Source organism: Manis javanica, chromosome 4, assembly GCF_040802235.1.
Source record: "Manis javanica isolate MJ-LG chromosome 4, MJ_LKY, whole genome shotgun sequence".
In the NCBI taxonomy this organism is placed as follows: domain Eukaryota; kingdom Metazoa; phylum Chordata; class Mammalia; order Pholidota; family Manidae; genus Manis; species Manis javanica.
The window spans coordinates 148,626,258-148,650,620 of record NC_133159.1 but is presented as its reverse complement, the minus strand read 5'-3'; the positions used below and the strand labels follow the sequence as shown (position 1 = coordinate 148,650,620).

General features: G+C 45.4%; 1 protein-coding gene and 1 pseudogene across 1 annotated transcript; both read right to left on the bottom strand.

Annotated features, from left to right (window-relative positions):
* Window positions 1-24,363, bottom strand: part of LOC140849100 (DNA ligase 3-like) — an 854,661-nt pseudogene that overhangs the window by 450,061 nt on the left and 380,237 nt on the right.
* Window positions 315-24,262, bottom strand: LOC140849240 (DNA ligase 3-like). Its single transcript, XM_073236212.1, is given in 8 exon segments — window positions 315-986; window positions 1,998-2,080; window positions 2,447-2,639; window positions 3,173-3,256; window positions 3,258-3,320; window positions 21,823-22,077; window positions 23,621-23,789; window positions 24,240-24,262. Coding segments are annotated over 8 exon segments (1,104 nt in total). The 3' UTR covers window positions 315-752.

Sequence of the window (24,363 nt, the reverse complement as noted above, 5' to 3'; positions counted from 1 at the left end):
TTCTTTGTCAGCAGGCTGTGTACATTTGTCCTCAGGTCCATTTTTATCTTAAAAGAGCAGCCTTGGTGCCCTATTTTAGGGAAGCAGATCTTTCTGGAGCTCTGTAACCCCCAGAGAAGCAGCCCCAACCAACAACCTCCCTTCATAAAAGCCCCATTTTCCTACCTGATCCTGATTCCCTCCCTTCAAACCAGGACCCACACCCTGTAATAGGAGGACACAGAGAATTCAGCCATAAAATTCATTTTGTCTTATTTCAAGTGAGGCTTCATTCCTGACAAAAAGGCCAGGCAAACCACAAGTTTTGCCACACATAAGCATTTCTGAGGGCAGCCTTTTAAATACAACTTTAAAATGAGCCTGTAAGTTAAAGGGGAAGGCAGCGAGGGACAGAAGACTGCCATCAGGTCTGGCTCTGTGCACAGCTTCAGGATGGCCTTTACCCCTTAACCACTAGGGAAATTACAGGGATGAAGAGGAAAGAACAGGACAGAGGTAACTGCAAGACACTAAAAACAGAACAAAACCGAAACCCCAAAACTTTTTGAAGATGACAAACCAGCACCCAGACCTGAAAGATCTCTATAAACCAGTGGGAGAAACTGACTTCCCAGCCAGGAGGAGACCATGCCTGCGTGCTGGGCTCTAGCAGGCGCACTGCTTGGAGAAGCAGCCCAGCCACCCTGTCCATCTACCCAGCCAAAGCCCAGGCTAGTAGTGTGGTAGGTGCGATGGAGAGGGGAGCAGCACTCCTAGCAGGGAGCTACCAGTCTCCGTTTGCGGATACATGCCCAAATCCACTCCGGGGAGACCTGCTGGGCCTCAGAGTTCTTGTCCCTGCTACCTAGCACGTGTGTGGCTGAGGCCATGTCAAATTCCTGCACAAGGTCCCCGTCGAATGCCACAAAGTAGTGTCTGAGACAGCTGAAGTCTGGTGTGGAGGGCGACAGGTAGAGCCGGACCCCAGTGAAGATGTCCAGCAGCACCTGCAAAGGAACAAGAGTCAGGGTAGGGTCAGAGGTGGGGCCAGACCTGTGCTGGGGGCAGATGGGTCTCTACCTAGGCCATGGAGTAAGGCCTGAACAGGAGCCAGAGACCAGGGGCCTAGTGGTCAGGAGATGAGCTGAAAGAGTTTATCAAAGAAAAGGCACAGTCATCAAAACCCCCATCCTCCAGATTGCACTCTATCCCTGCCTAGAGGAAAAAGGGAGAGGGATGGGTCCCAACACTGGGGACCTAGAGGAGGGAAAAGTACGGTCTCCGGGAGCCATCCTGGTGGGCAGGTCCAGGGGCTATCTGACTCTGATGTCGCTCATCAAAGTCCACTGTGCACAACAGCCAGGCCATGGGGCCAGGAGCCCTTCTCATTACTGTGGATGGATTCAGTGGCTTCAGGTAGGGAAAAGATAGGGAAGGTTCCACAGGTCTCCTGGGGACTGGGCTCAAGGCTTGTCCTTACTCTCACCTCATGGGGCTGTGGGGATGCGATCACACCCTGTGGTGATCACATGTGTACTTCTCTATCTGCCCTCTGGGCCACCAGCTCCACTGGGGTTGTGCTTACTCACTGGCCTCAGTAGGGAGTACAAAAGGGAAAAGGCTCCTTAGGCGGGAGGACAGTCACCCAGCCAGTGCCTGTCCCCCCTCGCTGGCTGGCCCTGCTCCGACCCTGAGCACAAAGGCCCTCTGCTGCATGCCCACACCCAGACTGGGCTCTCCCTGCTGCCTCCTGGCTAGGCCGGGCTGTTCTATCTCCTGCCCGCTGGCACAGCTCTCCTTCCTCTCTGCTGGCTGCCTCTGCAAGGCAACAAGAGGGCACAGATGGAGCAGTGGCACTGCTGGTCATGCCCAGGAAGAGGAGCAGCTGCCAGAGGGGTGGGGGCTTGGCCCCCTAGTCCCCGAAACACCTCTGCCCTTCTCTTGGAGTTCAGTGCAGAGGGTTGGGAACACGAGGCCCTGGGCCAAACCAGCCCCCCCACTGCTGTTCATGCCCTCACCTTTGCTTGGCAGGGGGTCTCATCGGGAGCCTTCTGCTTTTCCCCGACTCTCCAGGAAGAAGACTTCATAGTCGGCCTGCCACCTGCAGGAAAGATAAGAGTAAGAAGAGGGGAGGGGAAGCTCATAATGGCCCCTGAAGTCAGGGCAGCAAAGAGAAGGGCTGGGCTCCTTCTGTGCGACGAGCATGGGTAAGACATGAGTTCAGAGGTGGCTTATCCCTGGGTCAGACGGGCTCTCCCCGGGTCCTGGTACTCAGGTTTACTGAGGAGATGGGGGACGCCCAGCAGAACAGTTTCTGGCCCAGGGCTGAATACATACCAGGAATGCAATCAACATCAGTTGCAGTAGAATTAAGGGATCTCAGAGCTGGAATGTAAGGGGTCCCTGTCTTTCAATCCCTGCCCTCACACCATGCTCTTCATCACCCGAGCCTCTGCTTTCTCCTTACCGCCTTTGTTCTTGGGGCTACTCAGCTTCCCTCCTGCCTTCTTGATTTTGGGGGAGGCTCCAGAGGCCTTGCAAGACACAGCAGGCCCAGAGTTGCCCTCATTCTTGCTACTGCTACCCCCTGCAGAGGAGCTCCCCTCATCTCCAGCCACTACAGTGAAGTCTGCCTTCTCCTTGTATAGCTGGTCCAGCTTCTGAGGAAGGGGAGAGAACGTCAAGTGTACCCTTCCCTTCCAGCCACAGGCCCCAGAGGCTGGCTGTGTGGTGGGTCAGGCATGTGGTTGGGGAACCAAAAGGGGAAAAGAGGGAAGAAAGGCAACGAGCAGGGAAAGGAAGCAGGCTTCCCTGGTGCTTTCCTATACTTTGTCCCTGTTCCTGGAGTAACCATTGCAAACCACTGTGCTCTGGGCCCAGCTCTTAGCAGAACACTGAGACTGTGCCCTGGGACCGAGCCTTCCACAGGAAGCTGGGAGAGCAGGAGTCTCCCTCTTCAGGACCCAGGGCTGCCCAGTGGCTTGGGAAGGCAGGGTTCTCTACTGGGAAATGTGGGTGGGGGCCTCGTGCCTCGGCTCCTGGCCCTGCAACAGTTTGGTCTGACTGCCCTCCCTGCCCTGTCTCAGTGGAATGGGGGAAAGGAGAAGACAGAGGACATGTGAACAGACCAGACGCCCACAGAGCCGAGGCTGGGTAGTGGGGCAGAAGACACATGCAGCTGAAGAGCTGGTACCTTAAGCTGCGGGAGGTTAGTTGCAGATTTCCAGTCTTTATCATCACAGATTCGGGTGCAGCGAGGGAATCGGATGGAGATTCCCATCAGCTGTGTGCGCCTCAGATTTGGAGAATTCAGCCCCTGTGATCTCCCACACGGCAGCTTTCTGTCAGTAGTTAAGTCAGGTCACTCAGTGGTTATGAAGAAAACAACTCCCAACCAACTAGAGGCAACACAGAACACTTAAAACCACCACCCACGCACTGGCTAACAGGTGAAAGAAGGCTGTGGTCCTGCTGCCATTGACCCTATTATGACCTCAGGAATGTCCTTTCTCCTCTGAGCCTTGGTTTCTCAGTCAGTACAAGGGACTGGCCAGGTCACTTTTAGAGCAGACCCGCTGTGACTAGGGGATAGGTAGTCACTTCCCTTTCTCTACTGAGGAAACCTTAGTGCTAACGGGCTGTCCCTGTGCCTGTCACTCGGCAACAGTCCAGATCCTATCTGGATGGACCATCAGTGAGGGTGAGACGGTGTCTTTGTGGCACCAGAGAGCCTGTGTGTTCTGTGGAAGGGTTCCTGTTATGTTTTGGGTGTATGTGAGTACCACTAGAAGGGGGAGTGATCCTACTATTGTGTAGAAGAGGAAGTAGGACCCTGCGTTTAGTCGCTCTGCTTGGTTTCCTCATCGTGTGATGATGATTAGGGTTGGTACGAGCATTGCTTCAAATAGGATGTAGAATATAATGAATTCGGAGGAGGTGAATGTTATGATTAGTAGCGCCTGGAGGGTGATTAGTATGGTAACGTATAGTTTTTTTCGGCTTAGAGGCTCATTAGACAGGTGGGCCTGGCTAGCTGTTAGTATTAGGGGGAGGAGCCATGTTGTTAATACGACTAGGGGCGCTGATAGGGGGTCTGAGAAGAAGATGGCTGAGAAGTTTATGTTGTTGTGGTCATCCTGGCCTAGAACACCCAGAGACGTTAGGCTGATTAGCATGCTGTGTGATGTTACGTTGATTCACACTATGTTTTTGTTCGATAGTCATGTTAGGGGAATTAGTATGGCTGTGGGGACAATTAGTTTTAGCATTGTAGCAGGTTTAGGTTTTGTACGTAGTCCGTGCCGTATGTGTTAGATACAAGTACTAGTAGAGAGAGGCCTAGGGCAGCCTCGCATGCTGCTAGTACGAGGAGGATGATGGGTGCTATGTTGGCTAGTGTGAAGTGGTTAGTTAGGATTGTAATGGTGATTATTACGAATAGGGAGAGTATTATGCCCTCTAGACACAGTAGTGAGGACATTAGGTGTGATCGGTATATTAATATCCCCACTAGGGAGATGGTGAATGCCAGTGTTGTGTTAATGTAGATTAAGGACATTTGATAGCTATGAGTGGGTCATAGTTTAATGAGTCGAAATCATTTGTTTTATGTAAACTAGCTATCATATTCAGTTCATTCTAGGCCCTTTTGTGTCCATTTGTAGGCCAGGCTAACTGCTAGCAGTGAGATAAATATTAAGGCTACAGTGAGTATGGTGCTTAGGTTGTTTGTTTGTGATGCCCATGGGAGTGGTAGGAGTAGTGCGATTTCTAGGTCGAACAGTAGGAAAGTAATAGCAATTAGGAAGAATTTTATGGAGAATGGTAGTCGTGCTGACCCTATGGGGTCGAATCCGCACTCGTAGGGGGTGATTTTTTCCAAGTATGTGTTTAATTGAGGGAGTCAAAAGGCAATTAGTATGAGCAGGCATGCTAGTATGCTAGTACTACTCCTAGGACTAACAACAAACCTCTTAACAATATATCAATGATGACGCGACATTGTACGAGAGAGCACCTTTCAAGGCCACCATACACCCACAGTCCAAAAGGGACTACGAGATGGCATAGTCCTATTCATTGTCTCAGAAGTATTTTTCTTCGCTGGCTTCTTCTGAGCATTCTACCACTCAAGCCTAGCACCCACCCCTGAACTGGGGGGATGTTGGCCCCCCACAGGCATCAACCCGCTAAACCCACTGGAAGTGCCCCTGCTCAACACATCCGTTCTCTTGGCCTCAGGAGTATCGATTACCTGAGCACATCACAGCTTAATAGAGGGCAACCAAAGCCACATGACCCAGGCTTTGCTTATCACACTCCTCCTGGGTATTTACTTTCAACTACTACAAATCTCAGAGTATTACGAAGCACCCTTCACAATTTCCGACAGCGTGTACGGCTCTACCTTCTTTGTAGCAACCGGATTCCACGGCCTACATGTCATTATCGGCACCTTCTTCCTAATTGTGTGCTTACTACAACAACTAAAATACCACTTTACATCAAACCACCACTTCGGATTCGAAGCCGCCGCCTGATACTCACATTTCGTAGACGTGGTGTGATTATTCCTATATATCTCTATTTATTGATGAGGTTCCTATTTTCTAAGTATGCACAGTACGGTTGACTTCCAATCAACAAGCTCTGACTACAACCCAGAAGAAAATAATAAACCTACTCCTGGCAATAATAACAAACACCATACTAGCATGCCTGCTCATACTAATTGCCTTTTGACTCCCTCAATTAAACACATACTCGGAAAAAATCACCCCCTACGAGTGCAGATTCGACCCCATAGGGTCAGCACAACTACCATTCTCCATAAAATTCTTCCTAATCGCTATTACATTCCTACTGTTCGACCTAGAAATCGCACTACTCCTACCACTCCCATGGGCATCACAAACAAACAACCTAAGCACCATACTCACTGTAGCCTTAATACTTATCTCACTGCTAGCAGTTAGCCTGGCCTACAAATGGACACAAAAAGGCCTAGAATGAACTGAGTATGGTAGCTAGTTTACACAAAACAAATGATTTCGACTCATTAAACTATGACTTACTCATAGCTACCAAATGTCCCTAATTTACATTAACACAACACTGGCATTCACTATCTCCCTAATGGGGATATTAATGTACCGATCACACCTAATGTCCTCACTACTATGTCTAGAGGGCATAATACTCTCCCTATTCGTAATAATCACCATTACAATCCTAACTAACCACTTCACACTAGCCAACATAGCACCCATCATCCTCCTCGTACTAGCAGCATGCGAGGCTGCCCTAGGCCTCTCTCTACTAGTACTTGTATCTAACACATACGGCACGGACTACGTACAAAACCTAAACCTGCTACAATGCTAAAACTAATTGTCCCCACAGCCATACTAATTCCCCTAACATGACTATCGAACAAAAACATAGTGTGAATCAACGTAACATCACACAGCATGCTAATCAGCCTAACATCTCTAGGCATCTTGGGCCAGCATGACCACAACAACATAAGCCTCTCAGCCATCTTCTTCTCTGACCCCCTATCAGCACCCCTAGTCATATTAACAACATGGCTCCTCCCCCTAATACTAACAGCTAGCCAGGCCCACCTGTCTAATGAGCCTCTAAGCCGAAAAAAACTATACATTACCATACTAATCACCCTCCAGGCGCTACTAATCATAACATTCACCTCCTCCGAATTCATTATATTCTACATCCTATTTGAAGCAACGCTCATACCAACCCTAATCATCATCACACGATGAGGAAACCAAGCAGAGCGACTAAATGCAGGGTCCTACTTCCTCTTCTACACAATAGTAGGATCACTCCCCCTTCTAGTGGTACTCACATACACCCAAAACATAACAGGAACCCTAAACATACTAGTACTACAATACTGAGCAAAGCCCATAAACGACTCTTGATCCAACATACTAATCTGGCTAGCATGCATAATAGCATTTATAGTAAAAATACCCCTATACGGACTACACCTCTGACTACCAAAAGCCCACGTAGAGGCCCCCATTGCAGGCTCCATAGTACTTGCAGCCGTACTACTAAAGCAAGCGGATACGGCATAATGCACATCACTATCATACTAGAACCAATAACAACATTCATGGCATACCCCTTCCTGATACTGTCCCTGTGAGGAATAATCATAACAAGCTCTATTTGCCTCCGCCAGACTGATCTAAAGTCATTAACCGCCTACTCCTCCGTAAGTCACATAGCACTAGTAATCGTCGCAATCCTAATCCAAACCCCATGAAGTTACATAGGGGCCACCGCCCTCATAGTCGCCCACAGTCTGACATCCTCCATACTATTTTGCCTAGCAAACACAAACTATGAACGAACCCACAGCCGAACTATAATACTAGCACGAGGACTGCAGACCCTCCTGCCCCTAATAGCTGCCTGATGACTCTTAGCAAGCCTAACTAACCTGGCCCTCCCCCCCAGCATCAACCTAATCGGAGAACTGTTCGTAGTAGTATCAACATTCTCGTGGTCTAACACTACCATCGTCCTTACTGGAACGAACATCATCATCACAGCCATCTACTCCTATACATACTAATATCCACCCAACGTGGCAAATACACCCACCACATCAACAACATCAACCCCTCCTTCACCCGAGAAAATGCCCTAATGGTTCTCCACATACTACCCCTACTAATGCTATCAACCAACCCCAAAATTATCCTAGGGTGCCTTTACTGTAAGTATAGTTTAATAAAACCTCAGATTGTGAATCTGATAATAGAAGGCCACAACTTCTTACTTACCAAAAAAGTACGCAAGAGCTGCTAACTCCTGTCCCCATGTATAAAAACATGGCTTTTTTAAACTTTTAGAGGATGACAGACACCCGTTGGTCTTAGGAACCAAAAGACTTGGTGCAACTCCAAGTAAAAGTAATTAACACCCTAACTTGCACCTCACTCATAGCACCGACAGCACTAACCATACCAATCATAATCGCCCCCACAAATGCCTACACAAGCAAAAGCTACCCCCACCACGTAAAAAGCATGGTCGCACTAGCCTTTGCATCAGCATAATCCCTGCAATAATACTTGTCTACTCAAACGAAGAGGCAGCCGTCTTTAACTGACACTGAACAACAATCCAAACAATAAAAATAACAATAAGCTTCAAACTAGACTATTTCTCTATAACATTCATACCAGTAGCCCTATTGTCACATGATCCATCATAGAATTCTCCCTGTGATATATGAAATCAGACCCCCACATTAACCAATTTTTCAAATACCTGCTAATCTTCCTGATCACAATAATAATCCTAGTGTCCGCCAACAACATATTCCAACTCTTCATCGGTTGGGAGGGAGTAGGAATCATGTCTTTTCTCCTAATCGGCTGATGGCACGGACGGACAGACGCAAACAGAGCAGCCATACAAGCCATCCTGTACAACCGCATTGGGGACATTGGACTGATCCTGTCAATAGCATGATTTCTCACAAACCTAAACTCATGGGACCTCCAACAAATCTTCATACTAAACCCCGAGAACACAAACACCCCCCTGGCGGGCCTACTACTAGCAGCAACTGGAAAATCTGCACAGTTTGGGCTACACCCGTGACTCCCCTCAGCCATAGAAGTCCCAACCCCAGTATCAGCCCTACTTCACTCCAGCACAATAGTAGTTGCAGGAGTGTTCCTACTAATCCGATTCACCCCCTAATAGAAAACAACAAAACAATTCAAACAGCAACCCTATGCCTGGGAGCCATTACAACCCTATTCACGGCCATCTGTGCTCTCACCCAAAATGACATTAAAAAGATCGTAGCCTTCTCAACCCCAAGCCAACTCGGCCTAATAATAGTCACCATCGGCATCAACCAACCACACTTGGCCTTCATACACATCTGCACTCACGCCTTCTTTAAGGCCATGTTATTCTTATGCTCCGGATCGATCATCCACAGCCTAAACGACGAACAAGACATTCGCAAGATAGGGGGGCTCTTCCACGCTCTCCCCACCACCACCTCCGCCCTTATTATCGGTAGCCTCGCCCTAACAGGAGCCCCATTCCTAACAGGCTTCTACTCTAAAGACCTAATCATCGAGACCGCTAACATGTCTTACACAAACGCCTGAGCCCTACTCATTACACTAGTAGCCACCTCCCTAACAGCTGCCTACAGCACACGAATCATCTTCTTCACACTACTAGGACAACCCCGATTCAACACTCTAATCAACATCAATGAAAACAACCCCTCACTAACAAACCCAATCAAACGCCTAATGCTAGGGAGCATTTTCGCTGGGTTTCTATTACACAGCAACATCCCCCCAACATCCATGCCCCAAACAACCATACCACACTACCTAAAATACACCGCCCTAGTCACTACAATCCTGGGCCTAGTACTAGCCCTAGAACTATGCAACCTATCCCTGAACCTAAGCCACAAAACCCCCTCAGGTGCCTTCAAATTCTCGAACCTGCTAGGCTACTTCCCCACAATCATTCACCGCTCAGGACCCCTATGATCACTGACAGCAAGCCAAAAACTATCATCCCTCATTCTAGACCTGATCTGACTAGAAAATATTATGCCAAAGTCAATCTCACGCTTTCACATAAAAGCCTCCCTAATAACATCCAACCAAAAAGGCTCAATCAAGCTCTACTTCCTATCCTTCGCAACAACAATAACCCTCACCCTCCTTATATTCTATTACCCCGGGCAACCTCCATAACAGTAACAACACAAATAAACAAGGACCACCCAGTTATAATCACAAACCAAGCACCATAGCTATAAAGAGCAGCAACACCCATAGCTTCCTCACTAAAAAAACTAGACCCCCCAACATCATACGTCGCCCAGTCACCCTGATTACCAAGATCAAAAACCACACTCAACCCCTCGCCCTCCAACATATAAAGCACCAAAACCAACTCCATAACCACACCCACAACAAAAGCACCAAACACAACCACATTAGACACCCAAACTTCAGGGTACTCCTCAATAGCTATGGCTGCCGTATAACCGAAAACAACCAGCATCCCTCCAAGATAAATCAAAAAGACCATTAAACCCAAAAAAGACCCACCACAATCCCACAACCAACACCACCAGCCACAACCAAACTAAACCCCCCATAGATGGGAGAAGGCTTTGAAGAAAACCCTAAAAAACTAATCACAAAAATAACACTCAAAATAAACACAACATATGTCATTATTCCCACATGGACTCAAACCATGACCTATGACATGAAAAATCATCGTTGTAATTAAACTATGGAAACCTAATGACAAACATCCGAAAAACACACCCCCTACTCAAAATCACTAACAACTCCTTTATTGATCTCCCCACCCCCTCTAACATCTCAGCATGATGAAACTTTGGGTCACTACTAGGAATTTGCTTAGTCCTACAAATTCTCACAGGTCTATTCCTAGCCATACACTACACAGCAGATACATCAACCGCATTCTCATCAGTAACCCACATCTGCCGAGATGTTAACTACGGATGGATTATCCGATACATACACGCTAATGGAGCTTCCCTGTTCTTCATCGAGCCACAGAAAGCAAAACCCAGGCCCCAGAAGGAACAAAGAACACACACACGGGGAAGCCCGGCTACTGTGCAAACACTCAGACCTAAGCCTCATCAGCCTCCCAGACAAGAGGAGGAGGGTATGTTTCAGGGCCTCTGTCCGGACCCGAAGAGGCCGGCCCATGCCGAATCACTTCCTGTGGGCTGCAGAGAAGGAGACGTTGAGGAAAAGGAAAAACCAGAGTGAGCATGTGGGGAAGCAAGTGGGGACAACCACGGGAGGGAGGAAGGACAGGCAGGACGCAAGAAGGTCTGTGGGGGAGAACAGACTGGCTGGAAAAAAAAGATGGACAGAAAACATGAATCCTGGTAGGAGCGCAGCAAGGCAATGTGAGGACAGTCTTCTGAGTGGGAGCTCTGAACCCACGGCCGTCTTCAAAATGAGCAAGAAAGGATGTTTGGAATTAGATTTTTTTCCTGTTCAAGGCAAAGCCCTAGTCTGTGACGGTCCTGGACAGGGAGAGGCTGGATTGTAGCCTGCAGCAGCTCCTGCCAAGTGATGGCAGCAGGGAGGTTTGGAGAGCATGACTGCGGCCAGCTCCCGAGCAGGGTGCACGGGCCATCATTATCTGCGATGCTTGGAGCAGGGCCAGGAAAGGCCTGCACAGCCATCCTGCTCTGCTTCAATCCCTGACCAGCCCTTCACAAACCAAAAGCACAGAAGAGACAAGGGGTGAATCAAGCTTTGGTGAGGAGAGCAAGGAAAAGTTCTCTAATGCTGGAAAGCTGTGCTCAGACTTCTTCCTGGGAACCAGGAAGTGCCCACTGGACAACCTTACCAGGAACAGGTCCGCGGTGGCGTCACTGTGACCCTCTGAGCAAGTGAGCCTGCTCCATGGGGAGCCACAGCTTACTTGCCTCTGGGGCACCCGAAACAAACCTGAGCCACAGGAAATGTCCCCTTCACCCTGGGGGCTCTGAAAAATGGAGTCTGAGCTAGGAAAGAAGAGGTAGGACAGAAAGTCCGTCTGCAGCCACATATTCTAGCTGCTTTTCCCAGAAGACACCCCCAAAGGCTCACAGAGGCCCTGGGAGTTGAGAAGGGCTGAGGAGCAAGGTTATCAATGCCCCCTAATTAAGGGTAGGAGTCTGGGCTCCCAGCTGTTCCCATGGCATTATGTTTACTTCAGAAAGTAAGCTTCTGGAGGGCTAGAAATTCTGTCCATTTTTTTTTGTGTGTGTGTGTGTGTTTTTTTGAGAGGGCATCTCTCATTTATTGAACAAATGGTTGTTAACAGCAATAAAATTCTGTATAGGGGGGTCAATGTTCAGTGCACAATCATTTATCCATCTCAAGCCTAATTCTCGTCAGTTTCCAATCTTCTGAAGCATAATGAACAAGTTCTTACATGGTGAACGAATTCTTACATAGTGAATAAGTTCTTACATGGTGAACAGTACAAGGGCAGTCATCACAGAAACTTTCAGTTTTGATCATACATTATGAATTATAAACAATCAGGTCAAATATGAATATTCATTTGATTTTCATACTTGATTTATATGTGGATCCCACATTTCTCCCTTTATTATTATTATTATTTTTATTTTTAATAAAATGCTGAAGTGGTAGGTAGATGCAAGATAAAGGTAGAAAACATAGTTTAGTGTTGTAAGAGAGCAATTGTAGATGATCAGGTGTGTGCCTGTAGACTATGTGTTAATCCAAGCTAGACAAGGGCATTAAAACATCCACAGATGCAGATTTCTCTCAAAACAGGGGGGCTGAGGTTCTAAGCCTCACCACTGCTGATCCCCAATTTCTCACCTGATGACCCCCCTGTGACTGTGCCAGTCTTAGGTTGTTCCTCCCTTGAGGAATCTTACCCGTCTTTGGCTAACCAGTCATCTTCCGGGGCCATACAGGGAGATGTAAAGTTGGTAAGTGAGAGAGAAGCCATATTGTTTGAATAGGTTAGCTTTTTACTTCTTTGCAGATTTATGCCCTGTGGCTTCTATGCCCAGCACTTGTCTCGAGGTATCTTTACCACCTGGAGGAATTATGATGCTTGGTAAATTCAATATGAGTCACGAATTCTATTTAAGGGTTGTAATTAGGAAAGAAGAAGAAAAGCTATAGAGGTAGCATATGGAAGAAAACATGGGAGGACTGATTATTTCTTTGACATATCTTCTTGTAGAGTACCTTAAGCAGGTTTTAAACTACTAACTTGCACACACATATTAACATAATAGGAATATGGTGACATAAACTAAGCAAATCTATAATTACCAGCCATCTCCAGTGAAGCCAAGAAAACCAGTTAGGCACCCTAGGCATTTGTGAGAATTTGTCTATGATATGATGGATATTGTCCAACTGTACTTGAACAGTCTGAGAGAAATCAGAAAAATTAAAACAACCCATTTCTGGGATCTGCTCACATACCATATGTTCTATTTTTTTTTTTTTTTTTGAGAGGGCATCTCTCATATTTATTGATCAAATGGTTGTTAACAACAATAAAATTCAGTATAGGGGGGTCAACGCTCAATGTACAATCATTAATCCATCTCAAGCCTAATTCTCGTCAGTCTCCAATCTTCTGAAGCATAACGAACAAGTTCTTACATGGTGAACGAATTCTTACATAGTGAATAAATTCTTACATGGTGAACAGTACAAGGGCAGTCATCACAGAAACTTTCGGTTTTGATCATGCATTATGACCTATAAACAATCAGGTCAAATATGAATATTCGTTTGATTTTTGTACTTGATTTATATGTGGATCCCACATTTCTCCCTTTATTATTATTATTTTTATTTTTAATAAAATGCTGAAGTGGTAGGTAGATGCAAGATAAAGGTAGAAGACATAGTTTAGTGCTGTAAGAAGGCAAATGTAGATGATCAGATGATCAGGTGTGTGCCTATGGACTAAGTATTAATCCAGGCTAGACAAGGGCAGCAAGACATCCACGGATGCAGATTTCTCTCAAAGCAGGGGGGGTGAGGTTCTGAGCCTCACCTCTGTTGATCCCCAAATTCTCACCTAATGGCCCCCCTGCGACTGTGCCTGTCTTAGGTTGTTCCTCCCTTGAGGAATCTTACCCGTCTCTGGCTAACCAGTCATCTTCCGGGGCCATACAGGGAAATGTAAAGTTGGTAAGTGAGAGAGAAGCCATATTGTTTGCAAAGGTTAGCTTTTTACTTCTTTGCAGATTTATGACCTGTGGCTTCTATGCCCAGCACTTGTCTCGAGGTATCTTTAACACCTGGAGGAATTATGATACTCGGTAAATTCGATATGAGGCACGAGTTCTATTTAAGGGTTGTAATTAGGAAGGAAGAAGAAAAGCTATAGATGTAGCATATGAAGGAAACTTGGGAGGATTGATTATTTCTTTGACATATCTTCTTGTATAGTACCTTAAGTATGTATAGGTTTTAAACTACTAACTAATTTGCACACACATATTAACATAATAGGAATACGGTGACATAAACAAAGCAAATCTATAATTACCATCCATCTCCAGTGAAGACAAGAAAACCATTTACGCACCATAGGCATTTGTGAAAATTTATCTATGATATGATGGATATTGTCCAACTGTACTTGAACCATCAGACATATTAAAGCAGCCCATTTCTGGGATCTGTTCACATCCCATATGTTCTTTTAAGTATAGATAGTCTATAGTTATGAGATTTTGGAGTGCTACAACTTGCACCCCTCCCAACTCCTGGTTGAGTTCCAACAGTACAGATCCGGTCAAATTTGTTGTCTCACTGTATGCACATGCCAGCCTAGACATCTCCCTCCTCATTCTTATGGCAAGTCCAGGAGATGGTGGGCTGGATGCAGCCACAACCGCAACATCGTCCGGATCCCTGTGGAGGCTTTTCGATGATCATCCCCCGGCACAAGTCCTCCAGAGAGTGCTGATGCCAGAAGCTCCTCCTCATATCGTATCTTAGTTCATTTTCTGGGTATCCAAGCTAGGCCTTGATCTTCTGCATAGAAACAAACAGACAATTTGCCCACACTTTGACATGCCCTCTATACCACTGTGCAGAACTCATTGGAGGTCAGCACACAGTAACTACTTTTTTTTTTTTTTTAATTAAGAGAAAGGAATATTATCAGAAAAGAGTACCTCCATAGCTGATCATCTGACACCCTTTAAGTGATCAACATTAAGGATATTTAAAGCATGCGTTGATCTTTGATTTACCAATAGTTTTATCCTGTTAAGGAGTAATCCCCCTTTTCTTTCTTTCTTTCTCTTTTTTTTTTTTTTAATTTTTAATCTACACTTACATGAAGAATGCTATGTTTACTATGCTCTCCACTATATCAGGTCCCCCTTACAACCACATTACGGTTACTGTCCATCAGCTTAGCAAAATGTTGTAGAGTCACTACTTGTCCTCTCTGTGTTGTGCAGCCCACCATCCCCTTTCTCCCTCCCCCATGCATGCTAATCTTAATACCCCCCTTCTTCTTCCCCCCCTTATCCCGCCCTGCCCACCCATCCTCCCCAGTTCCTTTCCCTTTGGTACCTGTTAGTCCATTTTTGGGTTCTGTAATTCCACTGCTGTTTTGTTCCATCAGTTTTTCCTTTGTTCCTATACTCCTCAGATGAGTGAAATCATTTGGTATTTCTCTTTCTCCGCTTGGCTTATTTCACTGAGCATAATACTCTCCAGCTCCATCCATGTTGCTGCAAATGGTTGGATTTTTCCACTTCTTATGGCTGAGTAGTATTCCATTGTGTATATGTACCACATCTTCTTTATCCATTCATCTACCGATGGACATTTAGGTTGCTTCCAATTCTTGGCTATTGTAAATAGTGCTGCGATAAACATAGGAGTGCATCTGTCTTTCTCAAACTTGATTGCTGCGTTCTTAGGGTAAATTCCTAGGAGTGGAATTCCTGGGTCAAATGGTAGGTCTGTTTTGAGCATTTTGATGCACTTCCATACTGCTTTCCACAATGGTTGAACTAATTTACATTCCCACCAGCAGTGTAGGAGGGTTCCCCTTTCTCCACAGCCTCGCCAACATTTGTTGTTGTTTGTCTTTTGGATGGCAGCTATCCTTAGTGGTGCGAGGTGATACCTCATTGTAGTTTTAATTTGCATTTCTCTGATAATTAGCGATGTGGAGCATCTTTTCATGTGTCTCTTGGCCATCTGTATTTCTTTTTTGGAGAACTGTCTGTTCAGTTCCTCTGCCCATTTTTTAATTGGGTTATTTGTTTTTTGTTTGTTGAGGCATGTGAGCTCTTTATATATTCTGGACTTCAAGCCTTTATCGGATCTCTCAGTTTCAAATATATTCTCCCATACTGTAGGGTTCCTTTTTGTTCTATTGATGGTGTCTTTCGCTGTACAGAAGCTTTTCAGCTTAATGTAGTCCCACTTGCTCATTTTTGCTGTTGTTTTCCTTGCCCGGGGAGATATGTTCAAGAAGAGATCACTCATGTTTATGTCTAAGAGGTTTTTGCCTATGTTTTTTTCCCAAGAGTTTAATGGTTTCATGACTTACATTCAGGTCTTTGATCCATTTTGAGTTTACCTTTGTATATGGGGTTAGACAATGGTCCAGTTTCATTCTCCTACATGTAGCTGTCCAGTTTTGCCAGCACCATCTGTTGAAGAGACTGTCATTTTGCCATTGTATGTCCATGGCTCCTTTATCAAATATTAATTGACCATATATGTTTGGGTTAATTTCTGGGGTCTCTAATCTGTTCCACTGGTCTGTGGCTCTGTTCTTGTGCCAGTACCAAATTGTCTTGATTACTATGGCTTTGTAGTAGAGCTTGAAGTTGGGGAGTGAGATCCCCCCTACTTTATTCTTCTTTCTTAGGATTGCTTTGGCTATTCGGGGTCTTTGGTGTTTCCATATGAATTTTTGAATTATTTGTTCCAATTCATTGAAGAATGTTGCTGGTAATTTGAGAGGGATTGCATCAAATCTGTATATTGCTTTGGGCAGGATGGCCATTTTGACGATATTAATTCTTCCTAGCCATGAGCATGGGATGAGTTTCCATTTATTAGTGTCCCCTTTAATTTCTCTTAAGAGTGACTTGTAGTTTTCAGAGTATAAGTCTTTCACTTCTTTGGTTAGGTTTATTCCTAGGTATTTTATTCTTTTTGATGCAATGGTGAATGGAATTGTTTTCCTGATTTCTCTTTCTATTGATTCGTTTTTAGTGTATAGGAAAGCTACAGATTTCTGTGTGTTAATTTTGTATCCTGCAACTTTGCTGTATTCCGATATCAGTTCTAGTAGTTTTGGAGTGGAGTCTTTAGGGTTTTTTATGTACAGTATTATATCATCTGCAAATAGTGACAGTTTAACTTCCTCTTTACCAATCTGGATTCCTTGTATTTCTTTGTTTTGTCTGATTGCCGTGGCTAGGACCTCCAGTACTATGTTAAATAACAGTGGGGAGAGTGGTCATCCCTGTCTGGTTCCCGATCTCAGAGAAAATGCTTTCAGCTTCTCGCTGTTCAGTATAATGCTGGCTGTGGGTTTATCATATATGGCCTTTATTATGTTGAGGTACTTGCCCTCTATTCCCATTTTGCTGAGAGTTTTTATCATGAATGGATGTTGAATTTTGTCAAATGCTTTTTCAGCATCTATGGAGATGATCATGTGGTTTTTGTCTTTCTTTTTGTTGATGTGGTGGATGATGTTGATGGATTTTCGAATGTTGTGCCATCCTTGCATCCCTGGGATGAACCCCTCTTGGTCATGGTGTATGATCCTTTTGATATACTGTTGAATTCTGTTTGCTAATATTTTATTGAGTATTTTTGCATCTACATTCATCAGGGATATTGGTCTGTAATTTTCTTTTTTGGTGGGGTCTTTGCCTGGTTTTGGTATTAGGGTGATGTTGGCCTCATAGAATGAGTTTGGGAGTATTCCCTCTTCTTCTATTTTGTGGAACACTTTAAGGAGACTGGGTATTATGTCTTCTCTGTGTGTCTGATAAAATTCCGAGGTAAATCCGTCCGGCCCCGGGATTTTGTTCTTGGGTAGTTTTTTGATTACTGTTTCAATTTCTTTGCTTGTAATTGGTTTGTTTAACTTTTGTGTTTCTTCCTTGGTCAGTCTTGGGAGGTTGTATTTTTCTAGGAAGTTGTCCATTTCTTCTAGGTTTTCCAGCTTGTTGGCATATAGGTTTTCATAGTAGTCTTTAATAATTCTTTGTATTTCTGTGGAGTCTATTGTGATTTTTCCATTCTCATTTCTGATTATATTGATTTGTGTTGACTCTCTTTTTCTCTTAATAAGTTGGGCTAGAGGCTTATCTATTTTGTTTATTTTCTCAAAGAACCAGCTCTTGGTTTCGTTGATTTTTGCTATTGTTTTATTCTTCTCAATTTTGTTTATTTCTTCTCTGATCTTTATTATGTCCCTCCTTCTGCTGACTTTAGGCCTCATTTGTTCTTCTTTTTCCAGTTTTAATAATTGTGATGTTAGACTATTCATTTGGGATTGTTCTTCCTTCTTCAAGTGTGCCTGGATTGCTATATACTTTCCTCTTAAGACTGCTTTCGCTGCATCCCACAGAAGTTGGGGCTTAGTGTTGTTGTTGTCATTTGTTTCTATATATTCCTTGATCTCTATTTTGATTTGTTCATTGATCCATTGATTATTTAGTAGCATGTTGTTAAGCCTCCATGTGTTTGTGAGCCTTTTTGTTTTCTTTGTAGAATTTATTTCTACTTTCATACCTTTGTGGTCTGAAAAATTGGTTGGTAGAATTTCAATATTTTGGAATTTACTGAGGCTCTTTTTGTGAGCTAGTATGTGGTCTATTCTGGAGAATGTTCCATGTGCACTTGAGAAGAATGTATATCCTGTTGCTTTTGGATGTAGAGTTCTATAGATGTCTATTAGGTCCATCTGTTCTAGTGTGTTGTTCAGTGCCTGTGTGTCTTTACTTATTTTCTGCCCGGTGGATCTATCCTTTGGGGTGAGTGGTGTGTTGAAGTCTCCTACAATGAATGCATTGCAGTCTATTTCCCTCTTTAGTTCTGTTAGTATTTGCTTCACATATGCTGGTGCTCCTGTATTGGGTGCATATATATTTAGAATGGTTATATCCTCTTGTTGGACTGAGCCCTTTATCATTATGTAGTGGCCTTCTTTATCTCTTGTTACTTTCTTTGTTTTGAAGTCTATTTTGTCTGATATTAGTACTGCAACCCCTGCTTTCTTCTCACTGTTGTTTGCCTGAAATATGTTTTTCCATCCCTTGACTTTTAGTCTATGCTTATCTTTGGGTTTAAGGTGAGTTTCTTGTAAGCAGCATATAGATGGGTCTTGCTTTTTTATCCATTCTATTACTCTATGTCTTTTGATTGGTGCATTAAGTCCATTTACATTTAGGGTGACTATTGAGAGATATGTACTTATTGCCATTGCAGGCTTTAGATTCGTGGTTACCAAAGGTTTAAGGTTAGCTTCTTTAGTATCTTACTGCCTAACTTAGCTCTCTTATTGAGCTGTTATATACACTGTCTGGAGATTCTTTTCTTCTCTCCCTTCTTATTCCTCCTCCTCCATTCTTCATATGTTCGGTGTTTTGTTCTGTGCTCTTTTTAGGGGTGCTCCCATCTAGAGCAGTCCCTGTAGGATGCCCTGTAGAGGTGGTTTGTGGGAAGCAAATTCCCTCAGCTTTTGCTTGTCTTGGAATTGTTTAATCCCACCATCATATTTAAATGACAGTCGTGCTGGATACAGTATCCTTGGTTCAAGGCCCTTCTGTTTCATTGCATTAAGTATATCATGCCATTCTCTTCTGGCCTGTAGGGTTTCTGTCGAGAAGTCTGATGTTAGCCTGATGGGTTTTCCTTTATAGGTGACCTTTTTCTCTCTAGCTGCCTTTAAAACTCTTTCCTTGTCCTTGATCCTTGCCATTTTAATTACTATGTGTCTTGGTGTTGTCCTCCTTGGATCCTTTCTGTTGGGAGTTCTGTGTAATTCCATGGTCTGTTCGATTATTTCCTCCCCCAGTTTGGGGAAGTTTTCAGCAATTATTTCTTCAAAGAGACTTTCTATCCCTTTTCCTCTTTCTTCTTCTTCCGGTATCCCTATAATACGAATATTATTCCTTTTGTATTGATCACATATTTCTCTTAGTGTTGTTTCATTCCTGGAGATCCTTTTATCTCTCTCTATGTCAGCTTCTATACGTTCCTGTTCTCTGGCTTCTATTCCTTCAATGGCCTCTTGCATCTTATCCATTCTGCTTATAAATCCTTCCAGGGATTGTTTCACTTCTGTGATCTCCTTCCTGACATCTGTGATCTCCTTCCAGACTTCATCCCACTGCTCTTGCATTTTTCTCTGCATCTCATCCCATTGCTCTTGCATTTTTCTCTGCATCTCTGTCAGCATGTTCATGATTTTTATTTTGAATTCTTTTTCAGGAGGACTAGTTAGGTCTGTCTCCCTCTCAGGTGTTGTCTCTGTGATCTTTGTCTGCCTGTAGTTTTGCCTTTTCATGGTGATAGAGATAGTTTGCAGAGCTGGTACAAGTGACCGCTGGAAGAGCTTCCCTTCTTGTTGGTTTATGGCATTTTCCTGGGAGAATAGCGACCTCTAGTGGCTTGTGCTGGGCAGCTGTGCACAGACAGGGCTTCTGCTTCCTGCCTAGTTGCTTTGGGGTTTATCTCCGCTGTTGCTGTGGGCTTGGCCTGGCTGGGGCTGTTCCTCCAAAATGGTGGAGCCCTGTTGGAGGGGGAGCAGCCAGGAGGCTATTTATCTCCGTAAGGGGCCTCTGTGCTCCCTGCTGCCCAGGGGGTTAGAGTGCCCAGAGATCCCCAGATTCCCTGCCTCTGGTCTAAGTGACCTGTCCTGCCCCTTTAAGACTCCCAAAAAGAACTCTCCAAACCAAAACAACAGCAACAATGAGAGAGGGAACAGAAAGAAAAAAAAAGGAAAAAACACGTGATTTTTTTTTTTTTTTTTTTTTGTCCTCAGGTGCCGGTCCCAGGCACCCGCTCACTGGTCCTGCTGCCCTGTCTCCCTAGCACCAAGGTCCCTGTCCTTTCAAGGCTTCCAACAAGGACCCACCCACCGGTCCCACAGGGAAGGAATGCTCGATATTCTTTGTCCTCAGGCGCTGGTCCCAGGCACCCTCTCAATAGTCCCGCCACCCTGCCTCCCTAGCACCGGAGTCCCTGTCCCTTTAAGGCTTCCAAAAAGCACTCGCCAAAAAGAGAGAAAAAAAGGGGGAAAACGCGCGATTTCCTCCGTCCTCAGGTGCCGGTCTCAGGCACCCGCCCATGGGTCCCACAGGGAAAAACACGTGATATTCTTTGTCCTCAGGCGCTGGTCCCAGGCACCTGCTCACCAGTCCCGCCACCCTGCCTCCCTAGCACCGGGGTCCCTGTCCCTTTAAGGCTTCCAAAAAGCTCTCACCAAAAAGAGAAAAAAAAAAGGGGAAAAACGCGCGATTTCCTCCTTCCTCAGGCGCCGGTTTCAGGCACCCGCCCGCTGGTCCCGCCACCCTGCCTCCCTAGCAACGGGGGCCCATCCCTTTACGGCTTCCAAAAAGCACTCGCCAAAAAAAAACCGCTCCAGTTTCTTTCCACCCGCTGGAAGCCGGGGGGAGGGGCGCTCGGGTCCCGCCGGACAGGGGCTTGTATCTTACCCCCTTCGCAAGACGCTGGGTTCTTGCAGGTGTGGATGTGGTCTGGATGTTGTCCTGTGTCCTGTGGTCTCTATTTTAGGAAGATTTTTCTTTGTTATATTTTCATAGCTCTATGTGTTTTTGGGAGGAGATTTCCACTGCTCTACTCATGCCGCCATCCTGGCTCCGCCCCCATCTTTCCATTTTTTTAACACTGCAGTATGTCCACTACCTCAAACAGTGCCTTGCACAAGGTAAGCACCTGAGAAACGTTTGTTAAATTCCTGAATGACAGCCCAACAGCCCTCTGTACCGAGTTGTAATTTAGCTTGGTGGGGGTGGGAGGGAGCACAGAAGACACAGAAACACCAAGGATAAGCACTATAAGCTACTTCTGGGTGAGCTTGCTGTCCCAACGTCACTGTGGGCAAGGGAAGCATTCCTGCCTGTCCCCTCTCTGCTGCCTAACCCACATCTGGGCTCTTGGGCCAGCCCTACGGAGCAACCCCTCACTGGGAGAAGACTCTAAAAATGAATAGATGAATTCATCCAACAAATACAAAACAAACGTATTGCACCCCAGCACTGGAATGGCTAGGGGCCTCTGGCCTTGAGGTTCTCAGAGGCAGGAAGGGAACGAGTCCTGGCAGAAGGGAAGCAACCCATACCTTGTGAGGCAGGACAGGCTTGAGACTGCGGCTAAAGTAGCTGAAGTGGTCCCCATTCTTACGTACCTGAACTCGCTCTCCATCATACTTGATCTCAGAGAACATGCTGTGAGGACATTCCTTCACTGCGTACTCCATGGACTTGCAGGCCTCGGCCTTGGGGCAGGGAAAGAAAACCCTGGACACTTAGAGGTGCTCTTCCAGTGAGGGGCTACTTAACAGGGACAGCCCAAGAGCCCGAGTCCTGGGGACGGACTGCCAGAGCACACCTTCAGGGCAGGTCACTGGAGAGGTGATGAGAACAGATGAGGCTAGACAGTGTTGTATTCTGACTGTAAAAGCATCACCGGAGTTGACACAGGAGCTTGCATTTTAAGGAATATGAATGCAGTTCATTGTAAAGCAAATAAAATTCTACTGAAGTAGCATTTCATTTTTTTTTCTCAATAATTTAGGATCTTGCAGGGCCTCTGGCTTATCATTATAGCACATCATTTATCTCAGCAAAAGAGGCACACAGAAGTTAGATTAAAGAGTGCAGGTGACAGGCTAGTGGTGATCAAGGATCCCTGAGACAGGACATGACAGGAGTGCTTATTCACATACCTACACCATCTGGATGCAACAACAGTGGCTACGATTTTGGGGTATTTATGTGCAGCAGATCATATACATAATCTCATTGCATCCTTGATATGATATCTTATATGATAGATATCGTTTTCATTTTATGGGTGAGAAAACTGAAGTTCTAAGAGATTAAGTACTTACTTAGGGTGACACAGCTAGTACATGGCAGGAAGGAGGTTTGAATCTAGGCCCAACTCTAAAGCCTATGTGGTCAACCGCCAAGCTACATAGCCCATGCCACTCTTCAAATGAAGGGTTGTAGAACAGACGGTAAGAAGGTAAGAAGAATTCTTATAACAGTCACCTACTGCAGTCCCTGGGATGGAGAACTCATTATTTTGGTGCTGGCCATTGCACATTCCTAGGAGGGAGAGAACACATCCCCATCCCAAACCCAGGACCCTACAGCAGCAAGGCTTTAGTTTAACACACAAGACGGTTGCATACGAAGCACTGGATACCACTGAAACAACCCACAGGCTCTCACAGTAGGCATGGAAGCACGCATGGAGGGTCCTGCTATGTAGGAAAACCAACGCCAGGATGTAAATCTCACTTCTCATAAAATGAGAAAATAATCAGAGCTGGTCTTCATTCCTTAAACTCCCACTTTCCAGAAGAGGAGACCCAAGTCATAGGAAGCCGGCTCTGCCACCAACTACTAGAGCACTTTCGGGCAGGTCACAGAAGACCAGGAGTTACCGATTACACCCACCTGTCTTCAGGAAAGATGACACATGAGCCATTCTAGTAGTTCCTGCAGAGTTTCAGATGTCATTCACACAAGGAAACCAAAGGCTGAGAGAGGCTAGGTAACTCATCAAAGATTCTACAGCTTACTGGGGGGAGACCTGGGCCTAGAGTTCAGGAATTTCCACTATATCATTCTATCTTTTCCTTTGCCTCTACTTCTCCACTGAGAAACAACCCTCTGCATCTGTGTTCTTCCTTCCTCAAACTCCTCCAGTCAACTGCAAGGGCTCTCAGCACTCATACCCTACCAGATCTCACGTGGAAGGATGGGATGCTTGGAGCAGAGTGGAGAGCAGGCCCCGAGCAGCATCCTTACCAGCATGGGCTGCACTGGGGTCATCAGCGCGGCCTGGACGCTCAAAGCTCGTCTCTGGCCTGGCTCCTTCTCCACCTCCTGCTCATTAAGGAGGACCCACTCCATCACGTCCCGTAGGTCACACGAGGCTTTGAAGGCTTCATAGGCTATGGGGTCAAGGGCATCTAACCTGCCAAAGCAGACAGAAACAAGGAAACAAAAACCAATGACTTTAACTTTATTCCTTGGATAGCAGTCTGTCCTCACACAGAGAGGCAGCATCCCAATATATGGGGAATGGTTTACGTTGTATTAGAAAAAGCTCTTGGAAAACTCAGCTTTTTTGAGATCCTGTGCCTACATGGATGACACCTTAAGTAAAGAGGGGGCTGGAGTGAACAAGTAATTCATACTATACTTACTGAACATATTATGTATTTTCAATTGTAACAACCTGTGAGAAGGGTATTGCTATCTCCTCCATTTTACATGAGAAACAGAGGCTGCGTGAGGTCAAGTGACAGGTCCCAAGAAAGGAAGGGAGAATCAGGATTCTAATCCAGATCAGGACCAAGGTCTTGATACCAGCTGGCAGTAAGGGCTGTTGGCAGCTACGGCTGTCAGAGGAGCTGGTACTTACACATGTTTTGCACCTGAGTTCATCTTTGATCGTGTTTGATCAACCTGATGATGCACTTAAGGTCATTGGTGTATACACGTAGGGGGATGAGGCACATTCAACTTGGTCTCTGAAAAGCTCTGGA